This window comes from Pseudorasbora parva, chromosome 20 (genome assembly GCF_024679245.1).
Source record: "Pseudorasbora parva isolate DD20220531a chromosome 20, ASM2467924v1, whole genome shotgun sequence".
Classification (NCBI taxonomy): Eukaryota; Metazoa; Chordata; class Actinopteri; order Cypriniformes; family Gobionidae; genus Pseudorasbora; species Pseudorasbora parva.
Window position 1 is genome coordinate 933975 of NC_090191.1, and position 26690 is coordinate 960664.

The 26690-nt window shown below is 42.7% G+C and overlaps 1 protein-coding gene across 1 annotated transcript; it reads right to left on the reverse strand.

Moving 5' to 3' along the window:
* LOC137049940 (meprin A subunit beta-like) lies at positions 1-26335 on the reverse strand (the record flags this gene model as incomplete). Its single annotated transcript, XM_067428684.1, has 9 exons — positions 26223-26335; positions 25569-25747; positions 25220-25438; positions 12856-13011; positions 12549-12773; positions 12039-12479; positions 11759-11899; positions 5668-5776; positions 1-172 (listed from the first exon to the last, which is right to left on the reverse strand). Coding segments are annotated over exons 1-9 (1755 nt in total), but the record flags the coding sequence as incomplete, so codon positions are not given.
* Positions 26336-26690: the final 355 nt, after the last annotated feature.

Genomic DNA, 26690 nt, shown 5'->3' on the forward strand with positions numbered 1-26690 from the left:
TGGTGTTGTAGTTGGCGTTCTAGTTGTTGTTGTAGTTGGTGTTGTAGTTGGCGTTCTAGTTGTTGTTGTAGTTGGTGTTGTAGTTGGTGTTGTAGTTGGTGTTGTAGTAGTTGTTATTGTAGTTGTTGCTGTAGTTGGTGTTCTAGTTGTTGAGTTCGGCTGAGGTGTGGCTCTAAGAAACACAAAAATAGTGTCAGGTTTTTATCATTAGATGCATCAGTTTGTCTTTGAACGCCTTCTGTCCAGTGTTTGATGCCATAATCTGATATCCATCTTGATTGATAAATAGCCTACTGTACATATAAGGGAAAACATTGTTTCAGTATTTGCTTGGATTCATTAATATTCACTTCTGTGTGTTTATACAAGTGTCATTAACATATTAGAATGTTAGTTAGTAACTTTCCTAAATTTCCCATTTAACAATCATGTGATCGTGTCTCAGTATTTACTTAAATGCAAAACCTAAAAATAAGTAAGCAGTTATAACCTGCAATACTCATGAGCAAGCAGACTAGATACTTGTATATGTATATTTACATCAGGCTTGTGCACAATTATGAATGACTCCTAAATTTCAATTCTTGAATTTGAATTGATGTCAAAACAGGATGTAGAATTACAATTCGAATTTGAATTAAAGGAAGTAGAATTGAAATTCAAGAATTTAAAAAAAAAAAATTATCATATACATGTCCATCTCGCACAAGCAGATTCTTTTGCACCTGTTGAGAGAATCTTTAGTGTTGCAGAAAAGATCTTTAGACCAGAACGGTGCAGACTCAATGATAAAACATTTGAGGAGTGATTGAGAATTATATGCATCAGTGTTGCTCAGTTTCACCCCAAAAATGAAATGTCTGTCATTAACTCCTCCCCCTAATGTCGTTCCACACCTGTAAGACCTCCGCTCATCTTCACACACAGTTTAAGATATTTTATTTTCATATTTTATATTCATTATATTCGTACGCTTATTCATGACCATTTTAATCTTTATTTGAGGTTTTAAAACAAACGCGGAATTGTTATTTTTGGACCCAAATGTATTTTGGATGCTTCAAGAGACTCTAATTAACCCACTGATGTCTCATATGGACTACTGTGATGATGTTTTTATTCCCTTTCTGGACATGGACAGTATAGTGTGCATACACTTGCATACGCTCTCGGAGAGGAGTTAATGACAGACATTTCATTTTTGGGTCAACTAACAAAAATAGTAAAATACAGATTTAAAATATTGGGGGATAATTGACAAATAGTATTTAACCACTTCAGCTCTGCACCCCCCCTTGGACCCACCCTTGGGTCCAAAATTTCATCATCATAATCTTTTTGAAAAATCTATAACTCGTGCACCACAAAACTAGACATATACGGTATCATTTGAAAGATAAGAACCTCAGCTTTCTTAATAACCCAATAACTTCTGCATTTATACTATATAGAAGAAAATAATATAGTCTGAATTCGACCCCCCCCCCCCCTTGAGAAAATCAGAAGAAAAGCTCTGATTGGGGGATTTAAATGACTGAAATCTGGCAACCACAATAACACTCTTCATTCCCTCAGACAAAAGCAAAACCAGTGATTTTAGACTCGTCTTTTTTCGTCAGTGATATTGCATGATTATATAACATTAGTCACAATGTAGGCTACGCAGTGACTGTGATGTACTCTGAAATACAAGCATGCAAAAACACCATACTGAAGTTATCAAAAATATAAATATATATGTTTTTACAAAATCAATTGCTTTGTCAAATGACTATTGTTTTAACTTATATGGTATCTACGGTTGTATTTTGTAAAATAATATTCCCCTTTGTCATTAGACACACTGTTTAGTTTGGTATGGTAATTGGTGTTTCCTATTGTTACTGTACTAGAATCTTGCGTTATCTAGACAATCCTGTCTCTCTAAGAAACTTTCAGTTTAATCAGAAATTGTTTAAACAGTCAATAAGTGGATAAATCGCTATTTACTGATTGCAGGAATACAGTTGTAATTGCCACTTTTTTTCAGTTTAAGACGCTGAGCGAAGCTTGCTTGAAATGGGCCGAACAAACGAACGATCTTGAATTAAATTGTTGTGGTATCGGATTATAATAAACCTCAACCATGACTGTTGAAAAGTCCTCACGTCTCCTGCACAGCCTGGATCATGACATGTGTGCCCATTAGAGCTGCCGTTTTTGCTATCCTCGAGTGTTGCTTGTTTATCTGCAGTCATATCCGCCTGACAATGAACATGTTTGGACAGATGCAAATGTTGGGGATGTGCATATAAATGTTCCCCAACGCTTGCGTCATGGTTGGCGTTATGTTGAGAAGCACTTTTTTTTCCCGTTGTGTTTTTGGTAACACTTTACAATAACAGGACATGAATAAGCATGTATTAATACATGAATTAATAGTTAATTCAACATGAACTCATGATTAGTTAAGATATGAACTAATCATGAACAAATGAGGAGCTATCATGAACTAAGACATGAGTTATAATGATTCATGCATGAATACAGCAGCATTAATTACATGTTAGTACATGTTTGGTAATTAATGCATTAATTAACATGTATGGGTAAACTAAATTAAACAGGTTCCTTAAAATAAATAAGAAGTACTCTGACTTTTAATTAAACATGTGATTTAATACTGTCATAATTTAAACTGTAAACTGTATTAAAATCTGCCATCTGCAGCTTTGTGACAAATAACATGATTATTTAGCCATCAATTTCACAGATTTGTCTAATCAAACGTGGAAAATAGACTAATAACTACCACTAATAATTTTCATTTGACATATAAACCGTTTCTGATTTTTATAGTTCAATTACATTTAGTCTTTTTTCTTCCCGGAACTACAGTATGTAGGGTTTGTTTCTGGTGGGACATTCATTAGTGGCGCTCTCGGTGCTCCTAGCGTGTTAGTTGTGTTCCTTCAGCAATGCTGGCATTTTATCAAATAATAGTGTCGACTGCTTTGGTAAACCGAAATAATAATTTAAGAGATGTTTGTATGATTGTTTTATTGGGATATTTCTGGAGGTGTGTACAGTAATTAACTGTATTTTTTAATTGTTTAAATGTATATGATTCGATTAGCATTAGCCGGTGGATGTGCTCTGCTTCACATGTAAACGTGCCTTGTGTGTGTCTTTACAGGTATGTTTGGGCTTTATTTTAAGTCCATATAAGTTTAATTATATAAATAAAATAACTAGCCTACGTATATATATATATATATATATATTTTTTTTGTACCAGGGGTGAAAAGGAATAAGGTTTCTTTGTGTATATGTTAATTCATTTTGTACTTAATGAATTGTTAGTGCATCATAGTGTCATGACTTCACTTGAGGGGGCACATCATGATTAATTCATTATTAACTAACCATACACTAACATCAACTCATAGTTTGTTAATGCGTCATTGTGTCATGACTTCATGATTAATTCACTATTAACTACTTACCAAATTCAGCTCGCTCATGATTTATCATAAACTTACTATAAAAATCACATGTAACTAGTATAACTAGTATTCAGCCGAGTTAAGAGAACGGAGGTACCGAATCATCATGGCCTATGTCTGGGTGGAGAGAGAACTGTACGGATCCCAGCAGACGTTTCCTCACTTCCGGACATAACTGCTTGTTTCCTGTCTGGTTATTTTTTGGGGACTGATTCCTCAGAAACTGTTATAAGTCACAGTAGGTTTAGTTTGATAAGAAAGAGATCACAAAACAGACTGAGACCTTTTGAGATGAAATATAGCAGATTTAGATGATCAGTGGAAGCAATGAAAAACTAATGTTGGCTTTCAGTAATATTTATGATGAAGGTGTTTGAGACTCACAGTATGGGATGTCCATGTACTGAACTCTGTTACTTTTGTTTCCGTATACGCATTCAGGTTATATCCAAAGTTTTCCTATCATTTCTAAGAGAGGCTTTTAACTTTAAAGAATATGAGCTTAAGAGATAACAGCTTCAATGGAGTCAGATTAATAACTGAATTATGATTGTCATATAGGGCTGTGTATTGCCAAGAATCTGGCGATACAATACGTATCACGATACAGGGGTTACAATACGATATATTGCAATATATTGCGATATTGTAAGAGAGGCAATATATTGCAATGTATTGCGATATTGTAAGAGAGGCAATATATTGCGATATTTCTTTTTGTGTGTTTTTGTTTTTTATAATTTAAAAGAATAAAGAACACAACCATAAGCCTAAAACACGAGACAAAGTATTTTATTTAATTAATACAGTATCATTTATAACACTAATCATATGCAATGTGCAATCTAAATTAAGGGAAATGTAAAGTGACTGCAGGATTCTTTGTGTATATGTTTTAAAGGTTCACAGTATAGCAGTGGCTATTTAACAACAGAAAGTGCAGTCCATTTCATGACTGAATGACTGTTTGTTTTATATTTAACACAGTAGCCCCGATCACACAGAACGCGTTTTTGCAGCGAGAAGCCTTTTTTGAATGGATTTCGGTTGGCAGAGAGCGTTATGCGCGCTGCTTATGCGCCCTGGGCGCCTCGCGTTTCTGAAGGAGCGCTCCGAGCGCATGAAGTTGAAAAAAAGTCCACTCTGAGCGGAAAAGCGCGCAACATCATCGCGCTTATGTTCTGTTGTCCAATCGAATGAATGAAGCGGCGGACCTTCCGTTGTGTTGACCGTTACATTGATTTGACTGACAGTACAGGTGATTCGGGGGTTGCCTAGAAACATTAAAGCGCACTGCTCATTTTTGAATGAGAAAACGCCGACCAAAAAAGGGAGTGCAGTGTGCCTCGCGTTTTCGAACCTGAAAAACGCGTTCTGTGTGATCGGACCCTAAAGCTGTTTTCCAGAAAGCAGTCTATTGTATAAAGTGCTGTTTCAAGTAACGTTACTGAGCTGCAGAGCTGGTGCATCCATATCCACATCGCTATTATCTTTCGTTCTCCTGCCACCGCTGTCAGTTTTGGAGTGTGTTTATTTTGTTACTGAGAGGAAAACGTGCAGTACATTCTATCGAAACGCTTCTCAGCAGCGCGGGTGACATCAGGATGTTAAGCGAGCTCTCTGTTTCAATGTGTTTCCCGAGTATTAGATTATAACTTGGCCTATTTTGCAAACAAAATGATTCTTGTCGATTTCCTTAGTGGCTTCTTTATAGCTGAAGCCAACATGAGTCCACACTTCAGCTCTGTATACTGCAGGAGCGGAATAATTCTATCGTCTTCAGAGCTGGGTCTGCTAATGTAAACACTAGTGATGCGCACTTTTACCTTGCGCTTCTCTGGCTCCGCGTCAGTTACGTTCTGAGATAACACTGCCATCTAGCGGTTGGGTGTTATACAGTCTGTGGTTTAAACCGAACACAAAGCCACGAATCTTGGATGTAAATAAATAAATATATAAATATCGATACAGCGTTTTTGAGAATCGATACAATATCGCCAAACATAATATCGCGATATTCACGTGTATCGATATTTTCTTACACCCCTATTGTCATATTCACCTTGTAGCAGCTCAAGCTCCCCGATTAAATCCACACAGTATCACATGTTTCTCTCCTACAGTATCTCTTAATTATAGTGTGCCTTAGTTACATGTACACCAGAGGTTAAAGGATATTTACCTTGCAGGACATGGTCTCTGCTGGCCACTGGTGTCAGTAGAAATGTTGAAGTTCTTCACCATTGCTTTAGGGCAGGGTAGAGAGCCTTTCTGGAGCAGCGCTGAGATATCTGGATCGGTACAACATTCATCAAGATCAGACACAAGGGGAATATCATTCCTGACCAATCATCATTTATGATCTTTACACAAATATGGATATATCAAGTTCTTGAACACACATTTATGAACGATGATTATGTTAGAAATCTCCTTCAGGTGGTGGTGGCTGTTTTTAATGCCTGATCAAAAGTTACTGTGAACCTGATATTAATACTGATAACAACAACAGAACACATTACATAATTGTTGTTATTAAACGAAATATCTGGACCCCTAAAGGAGAACTCTGGGGAATTTTAAGTTAATCTTGATTGTTATACCTTTGTGAATACAGTCTATATATATATATATATATATATATATTTTTTTTTAAACTATCCGGATTGGTGCTTCCAACACGGAGCTGTTCCAGTTAACGCCCAGAGCTCCCAATCAGCTAAAACGGCAGCTTTGAGGACATAAACGTAAAGAGTGTCTTTGTGCCTCTCTACAGACACAAAATGCAATTAAAATGTCTGTCCAACATGAACAGGGCCCTTACAAGACAACGAGATTCGTTTAGCCACTTAGCCATAGTTTAACCCCTTTCCTGTCACCCTTCATTTTGGCAAGTGGGGCATTTTGACATACCCCAAATAAAAGGGCTGGAGCTCGCAAGTAGACACATAAGTTATATCTAGAAAGCCAACACTTAAGAGTCTATAATTCTAGACTCAGAATAACTCAGACTGTTTTAAATATGAAGATATATCAAACATTAACACAAAAATTATTAATATTAAAGGTCCCATGGCATCACATTTTTATTTGATGAGGTTTTTCAACATTAATATGAGTTCCCCTTGCCTGAATATTGTCCCCAAGTGCTAGAAATTTAGATGGGTGTAAACCGAGTTTTGGCTGTCTTTCTCTGCCTTCGAAAAATCGAGAGTTTAGACGACGAGCTGATCTTGAATTCTCCTGTTATGACGTCATAGCAGGAAAGGTTACCGCCCCTTCCTCTGCTTTGCCCAGAGAATCAGTAGAGAATGAATTCAGTTTATCAGCACAGGCTTTACCATACGGATTCAACAGCACCACCACAGACAGTGAGTAACAGTGTTCATTAATGCCTGATCTGGGATCAGTGAGTTCTGATGTGTAGCTCATCATTCAAGTTCACACACACTTTCTTTCTAATTCGTTTAATACTGTTACTCCCGTCGATAAATGACCTTAGGCTGCACAACTGAAGCTCTTACTGTATTCATGTCGATGTCGCGTTTGCTGTTAGCTGTGGTGAAAGCATTTTGTGAGAGAAAAAATGTTGCAAAGTTCACTTGTGTTTATAAACTTTTGTGTTTAAAAAATCCATACCATGGGACCTTAAAAATATATTTTTAAATGTATAACAATATTATGTGACTCTAGTATAACAACTTAAAACCACAACTAATGTGAAGCCACAAGTGTGGCCTCATTTTAAATCTCAGGATGAAATCTCTAAAACCATGCATTTTATGAAGCATATTATATGGCATGTCATGAGAGTGTTTGGCAAAGGCTAAGAGAAGATGCTAATCATTATGTTATTGGCCTGTAAAATACATACTTGCAGTCAACTAACTAGACTTTCAACTGCTCAATTCACAGTCTATGTTTTCACTCAATGAACGTTTCACACGTCTGTCATGAATGACTTAATCCTCATTAATCTTTTGAAACAATCGTCATTGTAAAAGTGTTATATAAATAAAGTTAATAGATTGATTGAAATAGTAATTATTTTGTTTCTATTCAAGCATTATAACCTATTCAGGCATTCTGGTTTGGCCATCAATCCCACATTCATTCCTATATACATTAAAACCTACTATCTGAAGTCTTTTGGGCAACAGACAAAAACAAAAGCATGCTGTTGGTACCTTATGTGAAATAAAATATAGCTCCTGGCGTGACATGTGCATTAGAGCTACAGTTAGCATCAAGCTACAGAACATAAAATAAAAGATTAATATTAAACTTTAACTCCAAACTCCCTTTAAACAGCCAGCGAATGTTTGTATTTACTTCCGATCGCGGCATAGAGTGGGATTCAGTGATGTTCAATGATGTTGAAATGTTTTATTTAGCATTTTATATGGAGTTATTTGCTACACCTGGTTAGCATGTTACTAGAAACATTCTTTATACATATGAAAATACACCAAATCACATGCAAATCACATGCACAAATCATATGCCATCGTAATCGTGCGTTTAATAGCTCCGTGTTTCAGGAGTTGCCCATGTTAACAGCAGAGAGATGAATGAGGAAGTGTGCAGAACAGCATGTGACCAAATGGGGCTGGATTATTGTCACGTCGAGTCACGTAAGATGATTGACAGCTCTACAGCGAATGAGATCATAAGTGACGTGCAGCAGGACATTAACAGACAAGAGATCATTCTCAATGTCATCCAGCTCTTCAAATCAGCATAATTCAGAGAGAAATTAATAGAAATGTTATTCTGTATGCCAAACTAAGTGCCCAAACAGATGTTGTTTAGTGCATGTATGTGCCCACAAATAAAACAGAGAAGACGTGACTGGCTTTTGATTCTTGTTAATATTCCATTGCAATATGTTCGCTGCAAATACGGTAATCTTTATTGCGTAGTACTTTTATGGGAGTTTGCACATCAAGTTGAAGTACAACTAGCCACAACGGCAGAATCTCAAGGTCATGAAAAGGAAGACGATGAAAATGTAAATTCTTGTATTTTCGCATTCTGTTGCCACATTTCGGAACGGCACAAACGCAAACCATTTCATCTTCACTTGTGAGCTGATCATCACTCTTCACACACACTACACTCCTCCCATCTTGAACTATAGCTGTGTCCCAAAGTGAAGTGCACGCACTTCGAAGGCCGCATTTGAAGTGCGATTACGTCATACCTGCACTACGAAGACTGTCCCAATGTGAAGGCTGCACCCTCTGAAGGCCACATTTGAAGTGCGATTACGTCATACCTGCACTACGAAGACTGTCCCAATGTGAAGGCTGCACCCTCTGAAGGCCGCATTTGAAGTGCGATTACGTCACAGCGGCACTACGTAGGCTGTCCCAAAGGGAGAGCTGCACCTCTGAAGGCCGCATTTGAAGTGCGATTGCGTCACAGCGGTGCGACGAAGGCTGCCGCAATTTATGAGCGACTTCAAAATGCGCCCTTCGGTTCTCAGGCAAAGGAAGGGTACAGCAGATGGGACCTTCATATAACTTCGCAGCCTTCCCTATCCCAGAATTCATAGCACACTGGTGACTACAGGATTTGACTGGTCCGCATTCCCGCGGCACTCGATCAGATTCCAGTTAAAGACGGTAGCAGTCGGTAACTCAAGTGTAGCCTGGGTACTATTGAACACAACAGCGCAAGCGCTAGAAGTAAATAAAACGTCCAACGTTAGTGCATTCACACAGTTCCCAGTTCCCTGCCCTGAGCAAGATGAACTTTAATTTCCCCAATTTTTAAATGCTATTTATTTCTCAACCATTATCTCAAGAAGAGGAATCAGTCCATTATCACCCTTTTCGCTGTTTCTTTTTTTCCCATACACTTTCTTTAAATAGCCTTCAAAATATAATCTGCGCGGCGCTGTATTTTCGTCCTGCTCCCGCTATTCCGCACCGCACCATTCCGCTCGCGCAAAATTCACTCCATGCTCACCCGCAATAAATTATTTTATTCCCGACCCGACTGATCCAGCTAAATTTAGATTTTGTTTCCAGAATCTATCTTTTAAATTTCCCTTACAGAAAGAGAGACACTGGATAGGAATTGTCCGTGCAATCATTTATTTTTCTTACAGCCTAGCTGTAGCCTATGTCAACACCGTAACTAAAACAAATATCACAGAAAAATAGGCTAAATCAAATGTGACATCTGTCACTCAGAATTATAAGAAAAAATACAAACAAACGAAAACTGCTGACTTAGATGCTAAAATAAAGTTTATATATATATATATATATATATATATATATATATATATATATATATATATATATATATATATATATGAATGAATGTTCACTGACGACGGTCAACGAAACATCGATCCTCCAAAGACTGAATGCGTGGCCGACACAGAACATTTTAACTGGCTAGCTTATTATTTGTTATGCAAGTTATTTGTAAATTAAATGAACTGCTGTCTATTGTTCATTTTCGTTAACTTCAAACGTAGGCTAAATTAAAGAGAAGTGTTTTTTCTATAGCCTAGCTATTGTTTATTTTTGTAATGCACGTTATAATTTGTAGCTACATTAAACACATTTATATTTATACATATATTTTCTTGTCATGTAATTTAAAATGTGTAAATGAAAATAAATTGGTCTATTAGCCTACGTAGGCTTTTTACAACTACAGCCTATTTATAGACCAATAAAATAACTTAAGTTTAACATTAGAAACAACAAATTTTTATTATCAGCCAAACCAGAAGAAAACACTTTTCAACACTTTCATTGCGCTGAGCGGGAGAAGCTGGAGCTGGACTGGGATGGGGAATAATGCACAATAGAGACTCTGGTAAGGCCTGAGCGGGACATCATCTTCTGGGATGAGTGCATATTTCCACTGTCCGCAGCTCTGCGGGGCCGAATCGGTCGACGGCTGCATGGCATGCCATAAAAAATGCATCTGAGATGATGAGTAAAAATAAGTAGGCCTACTTAAAAAAAAAAAAAAACTTGGACGTATATAGGCTAAATGTTTAAAATATATTGTAACAGTTACATTTAACATAAGAAATAAACTATTAACTAATATTTGCAATTTGACAATATTTAACCGGCTACAGATTTACATGCTTATGGTCTAGCCCATCGTCGCAGGCTTTGAAGCATGTCAAAACCCAATAGAAAGCTCAAAAAAAGTATATATATATATATATATATATATATATATATAGCTTCTTGCGTATGCTTGCACTCTGTAATATATATATATATATATATATATATATATATATATATATATAAGTAGTAGTATATGCTCCATTTCTCTTTTTAAAATCTCCTCACGAACGTCCGCTGTCAGTTGTCAGAATCTGCTAGTCCATTAACGACGCTTTGGTTCATTGTTGCCAAGTCTGGAATGGGGTTGCATTTAGGCTACTGTTGCTTTGGGGTGTTTGTAGCCTATAGTCCACAGGTTAAGTTGTCTTTACTTAAGCAATATTTCTACTGCCCGCGTCCCGCATTTTGGGATATTTTGGCCCATTCTGTCTGTGATTCCGATACTTTTGAATAACAATTGGAGGGGTTTTATTATTCAGACCTGGCAACCCTGTCCCTCGGTTCGCCCTTCGTGCACTTCGTGCACTTTGAAGGCGTGGCCTGGTCTGGCCTTCGAAGTGCATGGCCTTGGAAGTGCGCACCCTTCACTTTGGGACACAGCTAGTGTACCTTTTTCAAGCTACAACTGAGTTCCCACAGGACTTCAGCGTGAGACTACAGCTAGTCGTCTAAAACACTATTTAGGAGTTTTAGCTGAGTGGGATCTCTGGGCATTAACTGTAACAGCTCCATGTTGCAAGCACCAATCCGTTTTTTTCCCCCCTCTCTATAGACTGTACTCACAAAGGTATAATGATCAAGATTAACTTAAAAATTCCCCTGAGTTCTCCTTTAACACTTATGTATAACATTAAAGATGATCTCAATAAACAGGGTTGCCGTTTGGTGAATAAGACAGCAAGTTAACCGCTAGCTGTATTTTGTGCTAACGTTATAAATCATAATGTTATTTTGTAGAAATTGTAATGAGGTGCTGATTGTTCAAAATTATTGATATTATACATTTATTTAGGTAAGATGCATTTGTGTAAGCATGTGGGGAAATATTTATGCTTTTATTTTGCATTTATGAATTGTGTTTTGTGTTTTGGCCATATCATTCTAATAAGGCCCAGTTTGCTCTTAATACAGCAGATAAACCTGTTCTCTGAGCTCAAATCCTACCTTGCATGGTGATGAGAATGATGAGGTCTCCGCCCTTGATAAACTCTCTTCTAGTGAGATCTGCTTTTCGGAGGAACTTTAAAGAGGCAACTCCACCAATTTCACTATTGAATTTAGGATTTCCCCAGTAATAGCTGTCATCTGTTAGAAGAAAACATGGCTTTTTAAAAAAACCTGAAAGCTACAGATAATAACTTTGATTCTCATCTAAGTGAAATGTTGCATATAAAAAAATAAGAATAATGATGATAATAATATCAGATTGCATTAAGGATCTAACCAAAACCAGTCAGATTAGGGTCGGTGGTGATGCTTTGCTCAAAGGACATGCGCTTCTGTATGTGTGGATTCTGGTCAAGGATCTGGACGGTTATTTGTCTCCATGGACAAGGCCACTGCAGCTGATCATCATTTGCACCAGATTCCAAATAAACTAACATGTTAAGTTCATTCGTTTTAAAATATAACTCAGCCCTAAAGCAATAACCATCACTGGAGTAATACAGTGGACTCGCTAAAGAGTACAACCCACTGTTCATTTTCTTCTCAATGTCTCTTATCTGCCATATGAAGGGACACTCGGTCTCTGAAACATTGATATCATCCAGTGAGAAGCCTCCACTGGAGTTTCCTGCTCCTTTACGGCCTTCAAACACAACTTGGAAAGATTTATTGGCGTTCAGTGGCACATGATGCAGCTTCCAGTAATTCCCAGGGGTTTCTGCAAGAAATTAAGCGGTCAGTAACACTGAGATACAGGCCTATATGAGTGTGTGAAGAAGAGACAGACCTGTGATCTGATCCATAAGTCTGAGAGTTCCTGTGGTGTCTGCTTCATTCTGGTACTCTCGTATCCAGATGTTGAGCTGGTCAGACTGATGCCCGCTGTGATAGTAGTAGAACTGCAGGCACTGGACTTTGCAGTCTCTTGTAGGGGTCAGTGTCTTGCTCTCCAATCTGGCTGCGTCCCCCTGGTTTCTGCCCTCAGTGCTGAAGTGCATGAACAAAGACGAGCCTGAAACGGGCATGAAAACAGGTGTGTAGCAGCTGTGGATGGAAGTGGAGCATTTCTACTGACTGACTGTAATAGATCTGACCGTTCTGCTTTCTGCCCAAGTACGTGTGGTCGGTCACATTGATGCCCTTCACTGAGTTCACTCTCTTCCAGCCATAATCAGCAGCAGAACACACACTCATCTGACACAGAGATTCATCATCAAAACTACAGTGGTCAAGGAAAGAGACGGAGGAATCTGCAGTGCACACAAACACACACAGAGACTACATCAGTCCATTAAAATGATCCGGGTGAGGTATTTAGTACGGTGAGTGGGAGCTGTTTGGTTCACTTAGTTTTGCCGTGGCCAAAATATATGAATTAGTAGAAACATCATATCAACTTGTGGAAACGTGATAATAAATTGGGGCCGCTAGATCATTTTGTCGAGGTAACATCATCTAATATGTTAAATTCCTGTAAAACTACTGTGTGCCCACAGAAATAGTCATAAAGTCAAAACTTCACTGGCATTATCTGCATTTACAGTATTTATAAGATATATACTTTAAGCAACATAATATACAGAAAGATAATTAGGTAAATATTGAATATAAAAATAAACAAACAGTGAATGGATTTAAAAGGCTATGATGAATAAAATGTGGAGGAGTTGGGGCAGATAAGGAGGGGAAAGATTGTGGATGGTCTTGAACGTAAACAGGAGGATTTTGAATTATATGCGGAGTCTAACCAAGAGCCAGTGGAGTTGGTGCAAAACAGGGGTGATATGGTGAATAGAGGGGGTTCTGGAGATAATTTGAGCTGCAGAGTTCTGGACCAGTTGAAGTTTATAGAGGTATTTGTTAGGTAGACCAAAAAGAAGACTGTTACAGTAGTCGATGCGAGAGGTGACAAGGCTGTGTACAAGAAGAGCAGTGAATGTGGAGAAAGGGAGGGGCTGAGGCAATTAATATTGCGTAAGTGTAAATTGTCTCAGGTTACGTATTTAACCATGGTTCCCTGAGAGGGAACGAGACGCTGCGTTGGAACGCTGCGGGAACGCCTCTGCGTGACTGCGTGATTGAAGCACTCGTGAATTCTGTCCAATAGTGTGACGATAAGTCATAGGCAGGTGACGTCATTGACCAGGAAACTATAAAGCACCCCCGGACCAAACAGCATTAGCTTCTAAAAAAGTTGAACAAATCGGTCAAAGGCATGCCGGGAGTATGGCAAAGCGACGCAGAATCTCGTTCCCTCTCAGGGAACCATGGTTACATGCGTAAACTGAGACGTTCCCTTATCGAGGGAGTTGGCTCGGACTTTTAGCGGTGATGGCTGACCGGCCAACTTGTATGCAAAAGAGATACAAAAGCCTCGACTATCCACTTACTCAGTGTCTGCTTAGATGCGGACTTCCCTTTACTCAGGGACCCAAAACACACAAACAACTGATCAGACTTGCGCCACAGGGCAGCTCTTTGGACATATGCATCCAAAGCCCTTACAGGGCAAAGCAGATTTAATCTCTTCCAGTCTGAGTTCTGGAAAGGAGGCAGAGAAAAGCCTGCAGCATTACAGGGCCCGCCACATTAGTGGCGACCTTTGGTACATAACCTTCCCTCTGGAATAAAAAAGCTTTCACTATACCAGGTGCGAACTCAAGACAAGAGGGAGACACCGACAGAGCCAGCAAATCCCGATTCTCTTAAGGGATGAAATAGCTAGAAGAAATGGCCTTTTTTTCTATGGCCTCTTTTCACAGAAGAGTCTGCACTTCCTGCTCCATTACCAGAGCCTGCTCGGAGGTAACCACTGTAGGAACTACCCCGTTAAACCTGGGCAGTTGTGACCCAAACTGAATTCGAAGTTCCCACGCTGCCAGAAAATCTACTAAGGGAACCAACCTCTCGAGGATGGCCTCTAGATTTTTCTGAGTGGCCAGCTCGGTGTCCTGAAGAGGCGCACCGGAAGGGAGCAACCAAACTGACCTCTCATGAGCCCTCCTGTCCCAATCCCCTCCAATCCCAAGCACATTACACACAGTTTGTGTGTATCCCCACCCTTGATATAGTGAGGGCAAGGAGTAACACACTGTTTAAACTGTTGCTTTTTCGCCATACTTTATTTTTTCTCAGAGAGCCAAACATACATCAAATAGACAATGTTTCACATAGAGCGCTTGTGAAGACAGAAGCTAACGCTGTTTGGTCCGGGGGTGCTTTATAGTTTCCTGGTCAATGACGTCACCCACCTATGACGTATTGTAACACTATTTGTACGGATTTCATGAGTGCTTCATGACGCCATCATGCAGAGGCGTTCCCGCAGTGTTCCGATGCAGCGTGTGTTCCCTCAATGAGGGAAATGCAGACCGGATGATGTTATTGACTTGGGATTGAAAAGATGTGCTGTCGAGGATGATACCCAGACTCTTAACCTGGTGGGAGGGGGAGACAGAGGAGTGGTCAATGGGTAGGGAAAAACTGAGGAAGTTGGAGGAGAACCAGAATTTGAGCTCGGTGAGGCAGTCAGGAAGGGAGGAGTGTGGAAGGAAGGAATTGGGTTTGCTGGAGAGGTAGAGCTAGGTGTCATCCACTTAACAATGGAAGTGGATGTTGTATTTGCGGAAGATATTAGATGGAGGTAGATGATGAAGGGAAGGGGCCCAAGGACAGAGCCCTGGGGTACACCAGTGGTAATGGAGGACAGGTGGGAACTTCAGGATTGGATTTGGATGAACTGACAGCGGCCTGAGAGGTAAGATTTAAACCAGTCAAGGGGTGTATGTGAAATACCAATGGAAATTAATCTATTGAGGAGGATAGTATGAGAGATAGTATCGAAGGCTGCACTCAGATAGAGGAGGATGAAAATTGTGAGTAAACCAGAATCGGTTGCCAGGAGGAGGTAATTTGGGATTTTAATTAGTGCAAATTAGTGGTGTAATGGATCACAAAAAAAAATTGGATTAGAAAAAAGGGGGAGAAGACCATTTTTATTTGCTTTCCATTTATATATAATTGATAATTGGTTATTGTTTTAACAAAAATAAAATAAATAACCAGCTGAATAAATAAAATGTTACTCAGTTGCTAAAGTGTAACATGAAATACCATAGATATGTATATGTAGACTAAGAATGTTGTTTTGAGGCAACGTTGGGGAGAGGACGCTGGCTTTGTCTGTTCGCCACTTCTCCGCCCACAAATCATGTTACTGTACTATTAGATTTAGATTTTATTTTGTTATGTTTGTGACCAGTCTAACAGTCAGAGCTACAATTGGGGCTGTTGCTGATTGCTGGCAGCCACTGAGAGGACGTTGTTCATCGTTCGCCGTTTTCCACTGCTTCTCTGTTTATGTTTGAATTGCTACGGTTGGTTTTGGTTTGAAGGACATTTGATGTTGCTCGCTGCGGCTGCTCTCTCTTCTGGGAATCGGCTGCTCACTGGTGGTCTCTCTCGGGTTTGAGCTGCATGGTGTCACGGTTCATCAATCCGTCGTCTCACTCACTGTGTGTTGTGTGGTTGTGTTGGGGGCGTGGTTTCTGATTATTGCCTGAGCACTATCACCTGCTGCACTCATCACCGCTCCCTTCATATATGTGGCACTGACTGCACACATTGTCAGATCGTTGCAGGCTCGGTGGTCCCTGGTGTGTGCTGTTCTCTCCCGGGAGATCGTCTCTGTTCCGGATTCCAGGATTCCCGCGGCACTTCTGCCCACTGCTTCCCCTGCGTCACGAGCCCCTGACCAGCTCACCGCCTTCACCGTTCTCTGGACCTGCCTGACTGTCCTGTATCCTGCCTGCCCGTTCTGAGTTTCAGTGGTCTTCGGACTTTATGTGCTTCGTGCAGTTCTGTCAATAAATGAGTTATCGCATTTGGATCTTTCAGTCTCTTTCTAGACCCTGACAGAAGGATCTGACCACAAATGGATCCAGCGAGAGTTGCAGGACTGCAGGAGTATCTCGCTAACAGTAATCAGAGGATGGATCGCCAGGATGAACAGGTGACAGCTACCACCCAGGCGGTACAGGCTCTCGTGGCGCAGGTGTCCGAGCTCTCCAACCAGCTACAACAACTCAGACAACCCGCTGCGCCAGCCCCACCGCCGGTTCCCCAGAACCCAGTCAACATCGGCGGCCAGCACGAGCCCCGCATCCCTACGCCGGAACGCTACGCAGGCGAGCCTAATCTGTGTAGATCCTTTTTAACCAGATGCTCACTGTTTTTCTCATTACAGCCCATGACATTCGCCACGGAGAATTCCAGAGTGGCATTGGTTCTCAATCTGCTGGCGGGCCGTGCTGCGCTGTGGGGAACGGCGGTTTGGGAGAACCAACACACATGCTGCTCCTCGTTCCAAGCACTCTCGGAGGAGATGAGACGGGTCTTTGATCGCGCCATAGTGGGCCGTGAGGCAGCCCAAAAGCTGACGGAGCTTCGCCAGGGCAATCGACCCGTCTCCGATTACATCATCGAGTTCCGGACTTTAACGGCAGAGTGCAAATGGAATGAGGAGGCGCAGTGGGATCATTTCCTGCATGGGCTGGCTGACCGTGTCCAACGGGAGATCTTCACACTGGAACTACCCACTGATCTTAACGGACTCATGGAGTTGGCTGTGCGAGTGGATTCACGCCTAGAGTACCGTGACCAACGTTTTCAGACAAGGAGATTACCAGAGTACCGGGAGTTTCTGGCCCACGACACGGTCAGCCCACCCATCGATCACGAGCCCATGCAGGTGGGGAGAGCTCGGCTTTCCCGGGAGGAGAGAGAACGCCGGAAGACGGGAGGTTTGTGTCTTTATTGTGGCGCGGCGGGGCATTTCCTCAACCAGTGTCCGTTAAAAGAGCGAGCCCGACAGTAGAACGGGGGTTACTGTCGGGTGGAGCTGCGTTGGGGAAATCCTCGTCCGCGACTCTCCTTCCGGGTAGGTTGCAGTGGGCCAATGGATCTCATCACTGCCAGGCGCTGGTGGACTCCGGGGCAGAGGGTAACTTTTTGGACCGCCACCTCGCTTCACAGCTCCAGATCCCTCTCACCCCCCTCCCCAACCCCATTGCTGTGCACGCCCTTAACGGACAGACTCTTCCCACCATCACACACACCACTGACACCCTCACTCTGGTCATATCGGGCAATCACACTATCAAATTCTTCATCACGGACTCCCCCCTCATCCCCATTGTCCTCGGTCATCCCTGGTTGCTGAAACACAATCCCAGGGTTGACTGGGGACACAATTCAGTTATTGGTTAGAGTAATCAGTGCCATGCCTCTTGTCTTGTTTCTGCTCGTTCGTCTGTGTCTCGTTCTGTGTTTCAGGAGGAGACGGCGGATTTATCTAACGTGCCTGCGGAGTACCTCGACCTGAAGGAGGTGTTCAGTAAGTCCCGGGCTGCTTCTCTCCCTCCCCACCGTCCCTATGACTGTGCTATAGACTTACTGCCAGGCAAGTCTCCGCCCAAAGGCAAGTTATACTCTCTTTCTTTACCTGAGAGGGAGGCCATGGAGAAATATATTTCTGATTCTCTAGCTTCCGAGTTCATCCGCCCCTCTTCTTCTCCAGCGGGGGCGGGGTTCTTTTTCGTGAGTAAGAAGGATGGTTCTCTGCGACCTTGTATTGATTACCGGGGGTTGAACAACATCACGGTAAAGAATACTTATCCTTTGCCGTTGATGTCTTCAGCCTTCGAGAGGTTACAGGGAGCATCCGTATTCACGAAATTGGACTTACGTAATGCTTATCATTTGGTGCGCATAAGAGAGGGGGATGAGTGGAAGACGGCGTTTAATACCCCTAGGGGCCATTTTGAATATTTGGTTATGCCCTTCGGGCTTTCCAACTCCCCCGCAGTCTTCCAGGCACTAGTCAATGACGTGTTGGGAGACATGGTCGATCAGTTTCTGTATGTCTACCTGGATGACATATTGATTTTTTCTTCGTCTCTCCAGGAACATGTCCGACACGTCAGACTAGTGCTTCAGAGGTTGCTAGAGAATGGGCTTTTGGTCAAGGCGGAGAAATGCGCGTTCCATGCACAGTCTGTTCCTTTCCTGGGTTATATCGTCTCATTCGAGGGACTGCGCATGGATCCTGACAAAGTTAAGGCTGTGATAGATTGGCCAAGTCCAGATTCTCGTAAGGCCCTGCAGAGGTTTCTGGGATTCGCCAATTTCTATCGGCGTTTTATTCGCAACTTCAGCCAACTAGCCACGCCTCTGACAGCGTTGACCTCCTCCAGAACTGTCTTCAGGTGGTCTGGTGCAGCCGAGGCTGCATTTTCCAAACTCAAGAGCCGCTTTGTTTCGGCTCTCATTCTGGTGACCCCTGATCCATCTAGACAGTTCGTGGTGGAGGTTGACGCATCAGAGACGGGGGTAGGTGCAGTTCTTTCCCAGCGCTCTTCCTCGGATGACAAGATGCACCCGTGCGCGTTTTTTTCTCATCGTTTATCCCCAGCCGAACGCAATTACGACATTGGTAACAGAGAATTGTTGGCAGTCAAACTTGCATTGGAAGAATGGCGTCATTGGTTAGAGGGGTCAGGGGTACCTTTTATCGTATGGACCGATCATAAGAATCTAGAGTACATCAGATCTGCTAAAAGACTCAACTCTAGGCAGGCTCGGTGGGCCCTTTTTTTCGGACGCTTCAATTTTTCTCTATCGTACCGCCCGGGTTCCAAAAACATCAAACCCGATGCTTTGTCGCACGTTTTTGACCGCTCCGAACGCCCGTCTACTCCCGAGTGCATTTTACCTGAGAGACTGGTTGTCTCCACACTCATATGGGAGGTCGAGTCGAGGGTCAAGTCGGCCCTAGAAGGGGTAACGCCTCCGCCCGGCGGGCCACCGAGTCGGTTATTTATGCCAGAGGGAGTTCGGTCCGACGTCATACGATGGGGTCATTGTTCCAATGTAGCTTGCCATCCAGGGGTAAATAGAACTAAATTTTTGGTCAAGCAACGATTCTGGTGGCCTCGCATGGCTCGCGACATCCGGGAGTTTGTTTTGGCCTGTTCAGTCTGCGCCATTGGTAAGACTTCTAATCGCCCTCCCGATAGGTTACTCCAACCACTGTCAGTTCCTTCGAGACCCTGGTCCCACATCGCACTAGATTTCATCACCGCCCTCCCGCCCTCACAGGGCAAGACGGTTGTTTTAACCGTCGTGGACCGGTTCTCGAAAATGGTTCATTTTATTCCTTTAGTCAAGTTACCTTCGGCCAAGGAGACAGCGGTAGCTGTCGTTGACCACGTCTTTCGTTTACATGGCCTTCCGATGGACGTGGTTTCCGACAGGGGGCCCCAATTTATTTCGAAATTTTGGCGCGAATTCTGTAAATTACTGGGGGCGACGGTTAGTCTGTCTTCAGGGTTTCACCCCTAGAGTAATAGTCAGACTGAGCGGGCCAACCAAGATCTTGAGAGAGGGTTGCGATGTTTAGCCTCCAAGAATCCTTCGTCCTGGAGCCAGCAAATCTCTTGGATTGAGTACGCCCATAATTCGTTACCAGTGTCGGGTACGGGCCTCTCGCCATTTGAGTGTAGCCTAGGGTACCAGCCACCACTCTTTCCCAGTCTGGAATCCGAAGTCGCGGTCCCCTCCGCCCACGCATTCGTCCAGAGGTGTCGCCGCACATGGAGTAGAGCCCGCGAGACTCTGCTCCAGGTGCGTGCGCGCACCAAGGCCCAAGCCGATCGCCACCGGTCTAAGCCTCCCGTCTACGTCGTGGGTCAAAAAGTGTGGCTTTCATCCAGAAACATTCCTCTCCGCTCCGTGAGTAATAAACTGGCCCCCAAATTTATTGGCCCGTTTCCTGTCAACAAAATTCTTACTCCGGTGACAGTACGCCTCAAACTACCTCCTGCGTACGGGAGGATACACCCTGTGTTTCATGTTTCCAAATTAAAGCCTGTGTTTTACTCCCACATTAATCCGCCAGCCCCGGTTCCTCCCCCGCCGCGTCTCGTAGATGGGGAACCAACCTATACGGTAAATCGTATCCTGGACTCGAGACGGAGGGGACGCGGATTCCAGTACTTGGTGGACTGGGAAGGTTACGGTCCGGAGGAGAGGAGTTGGGTTCCTGCTAGGGACATACTGGATCACTCCCTTATCGATGATTACAATCGACAGGTAGGTCCTCCTGGGAACTCCAGGAGGGGCTCCTAGGGGGAGGGGTACTGTCACGGTTCATCAATCCGTCGTCTCACTCACTGTGTGTTGTGTGGTTGTGTTGGGGGCGTGGTTTCTGATTATTGCCTGAGCACTATCACCTGCTGCACTCATCACCGCTCCCTTCATATACGTGGCACTGACTGCACACATTGTCAGATCGTTGCAGGCTCTGTGGTCCCTGGTGTGTGCTGTTCTCTCCCGGGAGATCGTCTCTGTTCCGGATTCCAGGATTCCCGCGGCACTTCTGCCCACTGCTTCCCCTGCGTCACGAGCCCCTGACCAGCTCACCGCCTTCACCGTTCTCTGGACCTGCCTGACTGTCCTGTATCCTGCCTGCCCGTTCTGAGTTTCAGTGGTCTTCGGACTTTATGTACTTCGTGCAGTTCTGTCAATAAATGAGTTATCGCATTTGGATCTTTCAGTCTCTTTCTAGACCCTGACACATGGTGGCTGAAGTTTGCACTGTGGGCCAGCGTCATCAGCGTCCGGTATGATGTTGGGGTGTTCCGCTTCTCGGCTGTGCCGCTGTTCCGTCTTGCACTGCGGCCGTGGAGCGGCTTGGACTTCTGCGCCGACCCCGGTGTGTCCACAGAAGTGTACTAAAAACTTTGTCTGCCTCCTGCATGGTGCTGCGGTGATCCCCATCATCTCATGAAGACCCATCATCTGGTCTTCACCTGTCATGCCTCGATGACGTCATCAGGACACTGCCGAATTTGGAATGTGGCACCAGTCTAGCGCTGGGAGAAATGTAAAACATGGAGTGGGAGACTTCCACCATCAGCTCTGTTTCTGTTCATCATCAGCTCTGTTTCTGTTCACCATCAGCTCTGTTTCTGTTCCATTTTCTGTGTCGGTTGATTCTTTGTAGTATTCTATATTTTTACTTTTCTAATTTTTTCCCTTTGTTGCTTTTTGAGATTCTTCGGAATGAAAAGTGCGTTATAAATAAAATATATTAATATTATTATTATTAGATGCCTCATTAACGACTGTTCTATGGGTCGCTATATGTTAGCCATCAGCCATTTTCGGACGGTCAAAGCCGGCCACGAAGTAAACATTCAAATGTGTTGCTCACTTGATAAATGTAACATTAAAGTTAAGATACTCTTAGTTTAAACAGACCTTGACATTTTGGGCAAAATCTTCTGGCAGTGATGTGTTTTCGTGTATTTTATTATTTATTTTACAGCGCTGGATGTCATGGGGTGATTGTGAAACACGGAACACTGCATTGCATGAATTTATGGTGAAATTTATTATATTTCATGTTAATCAGGTCAATTTGATCAAGAAATATGCACTGTGGCTTTAATTATATAAAAGGTCATGGTAATATAAGAATATCCTTTAAGTTTTAGATCTGAAAACGTCCTTGTTAGTCAAAGAAAAGCTTTTATAGACACCAGGCCCACTCGTGCGCCATACTTACGTCATTGCGCGACGAAACACCGGCTATACAGCGCATCTAATCCAGTAGCCCCACCCACCAACTCATGGAGGGCTTGTGCTAGCTGGTCAACAACAATAATAAGATAGCAAGATATTGTGCTATTCCTGGTTGTGGAAGAACACAATCGCTGCATAAGGTTCCTTTGGATCCTAATATAAGGAATGTGTGGTTGAACTTTATTTTTAATGAAGTAAAAATAACTTGTCTTCACGTGGGGAAGACAAGTTCACTTCATTTCACTGCGGAATCATTTGTAAACAAATCTCCGGTCGATGCTGGATTTGGATCCGACAGGAATGGTGCAACACACTTATGTGAGTAAAACGTGTTTTTATATGTAATATAGGACACAAAAAAGGACACAAACATTGACAATTTAAATAATTTTCGTCCCATTTCCAATGTCCCCTTTCTCGCCAAAATTTTAGAGAGGATTTTCGCTACTCAATTACACGCAAATAATCTTTATGAGCCCCTTTAATCGGGATTTCGGAAATGTCATAGCACTGAAACTGCATTAGTTAAGGTCACTAATGATCTGTTAGTGGCTTCTGATTCTGGCTGTCTCTCTATTTTAATTCTGCTTGATCTTAGTGCAGCTATTGACACTGTCAATCATAATGTTTTACTTGTTTGGTTAGGATCTGTTTTGTTGTGTCTGACACTGCACTAAGCTGGTTTAAGTCCTATTTTTCTGATAGAAAGCAGTTTGTTGCTATAGGTGGTTGTAGATTTGCTATTGGTGTAGTACAATCTGGTGTTCCTCAAGGTTCTATCCATGTAAATGTATCCTCTGAGTCAACTTTTAAGATCACTTTGTCTCAGCTTTCACTTTTATGCAGATGTTTATATACATTCAAAACCTGATGTTAATAGCTATAACTGCGTAATACCATACTGCAGGACAAGCTTTGCTCAGTCAGCTTTTTCTCTCAAGAGCTGTTAGCTATGGAATTCATTACCACTGGACATTAAGATAATATCTGACTTCAAAAAGTTCACATCTAGGCTTAAGTTATGGCTGAAGACAAACCAAAACTGTAACCATTTTTAAATCTCTCTCTCTCTCTCTCTCTCTCTCTCTCTGTCTCTCTCTCTCTCTCTCTCTCTCTCTCTCTCTCTCTCTCTCTCTCTCTGTTTTATACTTGTATTTATATATATGACATATGTATATGGTTTTGAAATTGTTTGGAAAAGCCCAACCAGGGACAGGAGTTGAGAATTAGCACTAGCTATAAACTCTATATGCTGCGCATCATTTGCAGTACTTGTATTGTAGCTATGTCTGTATGCATTGTCCCTGCTAAATAAACAAATAAATAAAAAAATAATGTGGCTGTGTCCTATCTTTCATGTATCTCTGAGGTATTCTATTTCTGAATAGTGACAAGACAGAAGTATTGCTCGTTGGTTCGCCCCACCAGCTACGTAAGGCTGAGTCTCCAGCTTTAAGCGTAGAGGTTTCTACACTTCAGTTTCAAACAAAATTAAAAAATTTGGGAGTACTATTTGATAGTACCCTAACAATTGATCCTCATGTTCAGAGCACTGTCAAGACATCTTTTTTTCATCTAAGAAATATTTCCAAAATGCATCCCATGCTGTCACTAGCTGTGGCTGAAAAGCTAATTAACATCTTTGTATTTTCACTGTAATGCTTTGCTGGCCGGTGTCCCCCCCAGCAATATTACATTAGGGGATAGTGTCGCTTGGTGGGTAAGTAGAGCTCTAAAATCATTAAGTTATTGTTTGCTTTATTGGTGTGGTAAACAGTTTCAACAATGGCAAGAACTGGTACAGAAAGTTGATACAAAGTTGATTCAAACAAGTTAAAAGAAGGAGCAGATACCGGTAGGATTTTCCACTTCTTGCAGTGAATTATCGCGACACCTTCACCAGATCCAGAGCCATGAGGTTGACAGGTGTAAACAAACCCAGGGGGTGTGAACTTGTTGAGTTGGGAAAAGTCATTAGGTTGATGCCATATCTCAGTCAAGCAAAGAAAGTCAAACTTACAATGAGAAGATCCTGGATAAGCCTGTCAGTGAGCAGATGTTTAGTAAGTAAACGTGGACCAGGATGCTCTCGCATCTTTTACTTTTCTCGCATTGGCACCTTTACAGTGCCGTTAGCCGAACTAGCAAAGCTGGCTAACACAGTGTGGTCAGCAACCCGGTTGGTATTACGTGGAGGACCAGAAGGATTTTATTGGCTCATCCAATAAAATCCATGATGGACGTATCTCCGATGAGGCAGGAAAATAATGTCCGGATGGAGAAGAATTGCCGGCGGAGGCTTGAGCAAGTGAAAACGGAGCCAAAGGGCGTTCAGCAGCTGAGTACTGGAGGAGACCTGTCACAGGTTGATGGAGGAACATCAGGAAAGATCTGGCGAGAGCGATCCAGATAGAAAGCCTACCAGCCCACATTGTAGATAAGGAGCCAGGTGACATAGGCCATCAGGTGAACAAACTAGGTAAAGGATTCGAAGCTAAGGTACTATGATTATCTACAATCATCGATGGTGCAGAGAGATTAAGGTTCAGACTTTCACTTGAGAGTTTAGAACAGTTGCACAGACCAACAGTAGAAGAGCTTAAAAGTTCCCGGTTAAAATGTTAAAGGTTAAAAGTTATCTGTGAGCAGTGACAGAGCCAGCGTTCACTCCGTTCACATTCTAAGCAGGGAGGTGACATATTATCAAAATGCCACAAACCGAACATGTCCCCTCCTGCTCACCATAATTCAACAACCACAAAATAAAAAGACACAAAACATTAAAGCCTCAAATGAAAGCGGTCAAATACTCACTGCATTTATAGAGTTTGTTGAGCTCAGTCACATCAGATTCACTCATTTCCATTAGTTGTCCGATCACATCCTGGAACTCAGGACTCTTGGTAATAATCGTAGATCCATTACCGTTGCTGAAGGCGTTTTTATCAAAATGCATTACAGAGTAATAATCATATGAGGTGCCTTGAGTGACGGACACGTTCCCACTAGATTTACTGAGAGAACTCTCATACCCTGAAAATAAAGACAATAGCAGTTATTAATGTGATTGCTTCAGAAGGAATGGCTTATTTTCTCTAAGCGCTCTTTAGTAATAATGACACTCGCTATGTAAAGCAAATTAATAATAAAATGATATGGCAACCTTTGGTGATGTTTCCATAGTTTATGGTCACATAATCATCTCTGTCATATCTTGTGTGCTGGTGGGAGAATCCCAGTGCATGGAGAAACTCGTGCTCAACAATGGCTTTTCTTCCACAGTCATTTCCAATGGAAAGAGTCTGACCTCCAGAAGACGTGCGTCTGATAGATGACCAACACCTACCAGTCAGAGATACCAGCACATTCATATAAAACTACCAGTCAAATTATATCGCCTACATGTCATAACAACAACAATAATAAAAACTGTACTGTGGCGGAGGGGGCGTGGTTTCGCGAGGTCTGTAGCAGGAGAGAAGGTACGGGCAGAGCGGGGAGTAAGTAGGTCAAGTGCAAATGAATAACACCTGTGTCTAATTGCAGTAACTAGACACACAGCCTGAGCCTGAGACGAGATGAAAGAGAGTTTCTGAGCTGTGAGAGTTTTGAAGAGATGGAGTTTTACGCCCTCGTGCGTATTTATGTTTACCAGTTGCATTGTGAAAATAAAGTTTCTAGTCCCAGTCATACCGACCCTGCCTTCTTCCTTCCCCACAAGAGAGTTAAGAGCCACAAACCTCGTTACACTGGTGCCGAAACCCGGGAGGGAAGAAGAACACCGCCGCCGTTATGGAGACCCCGTCAAGAACCCCACTTGCGGACCTGGTACAATCGCTCGCCGGTCTTCATCAGGAAACTCACCAAGATCTGCGGGCCGTAAGGGAGGAGCAGAACAAGAGGTTCGAGGCGCTCCTCCAGGCCCAGCATGAAGACCACGAGCAGTTCCGGAGCTGGATGTACCGGGAGATTCGGGCCATCCCCTCCCGCACCACCGACTCGGCGGCCGCCGTACCACTAACCAAGATGGGGCCTCAAGATGATCCGGGGGCCTTCGTGGATCTCGTGGATCAAGGCGGACTGGCCAATGCGGCTCCTGCCGCTGCTGCCCAGAGAGGCGCAGGTAGCCGCCCACCAACTGCCAATCCAGAATCTCCTGGTCTATAAAGACCTGAGGCGGGCGATTCTCCAGCGGGTCGGCCAGACCCCGGAACAACATCACCAGCAGTTCTGGACCCTGGCCCCCGAAGAGTCCGCTCGGCCCTTCGTCTTCGCCCAACAGCTC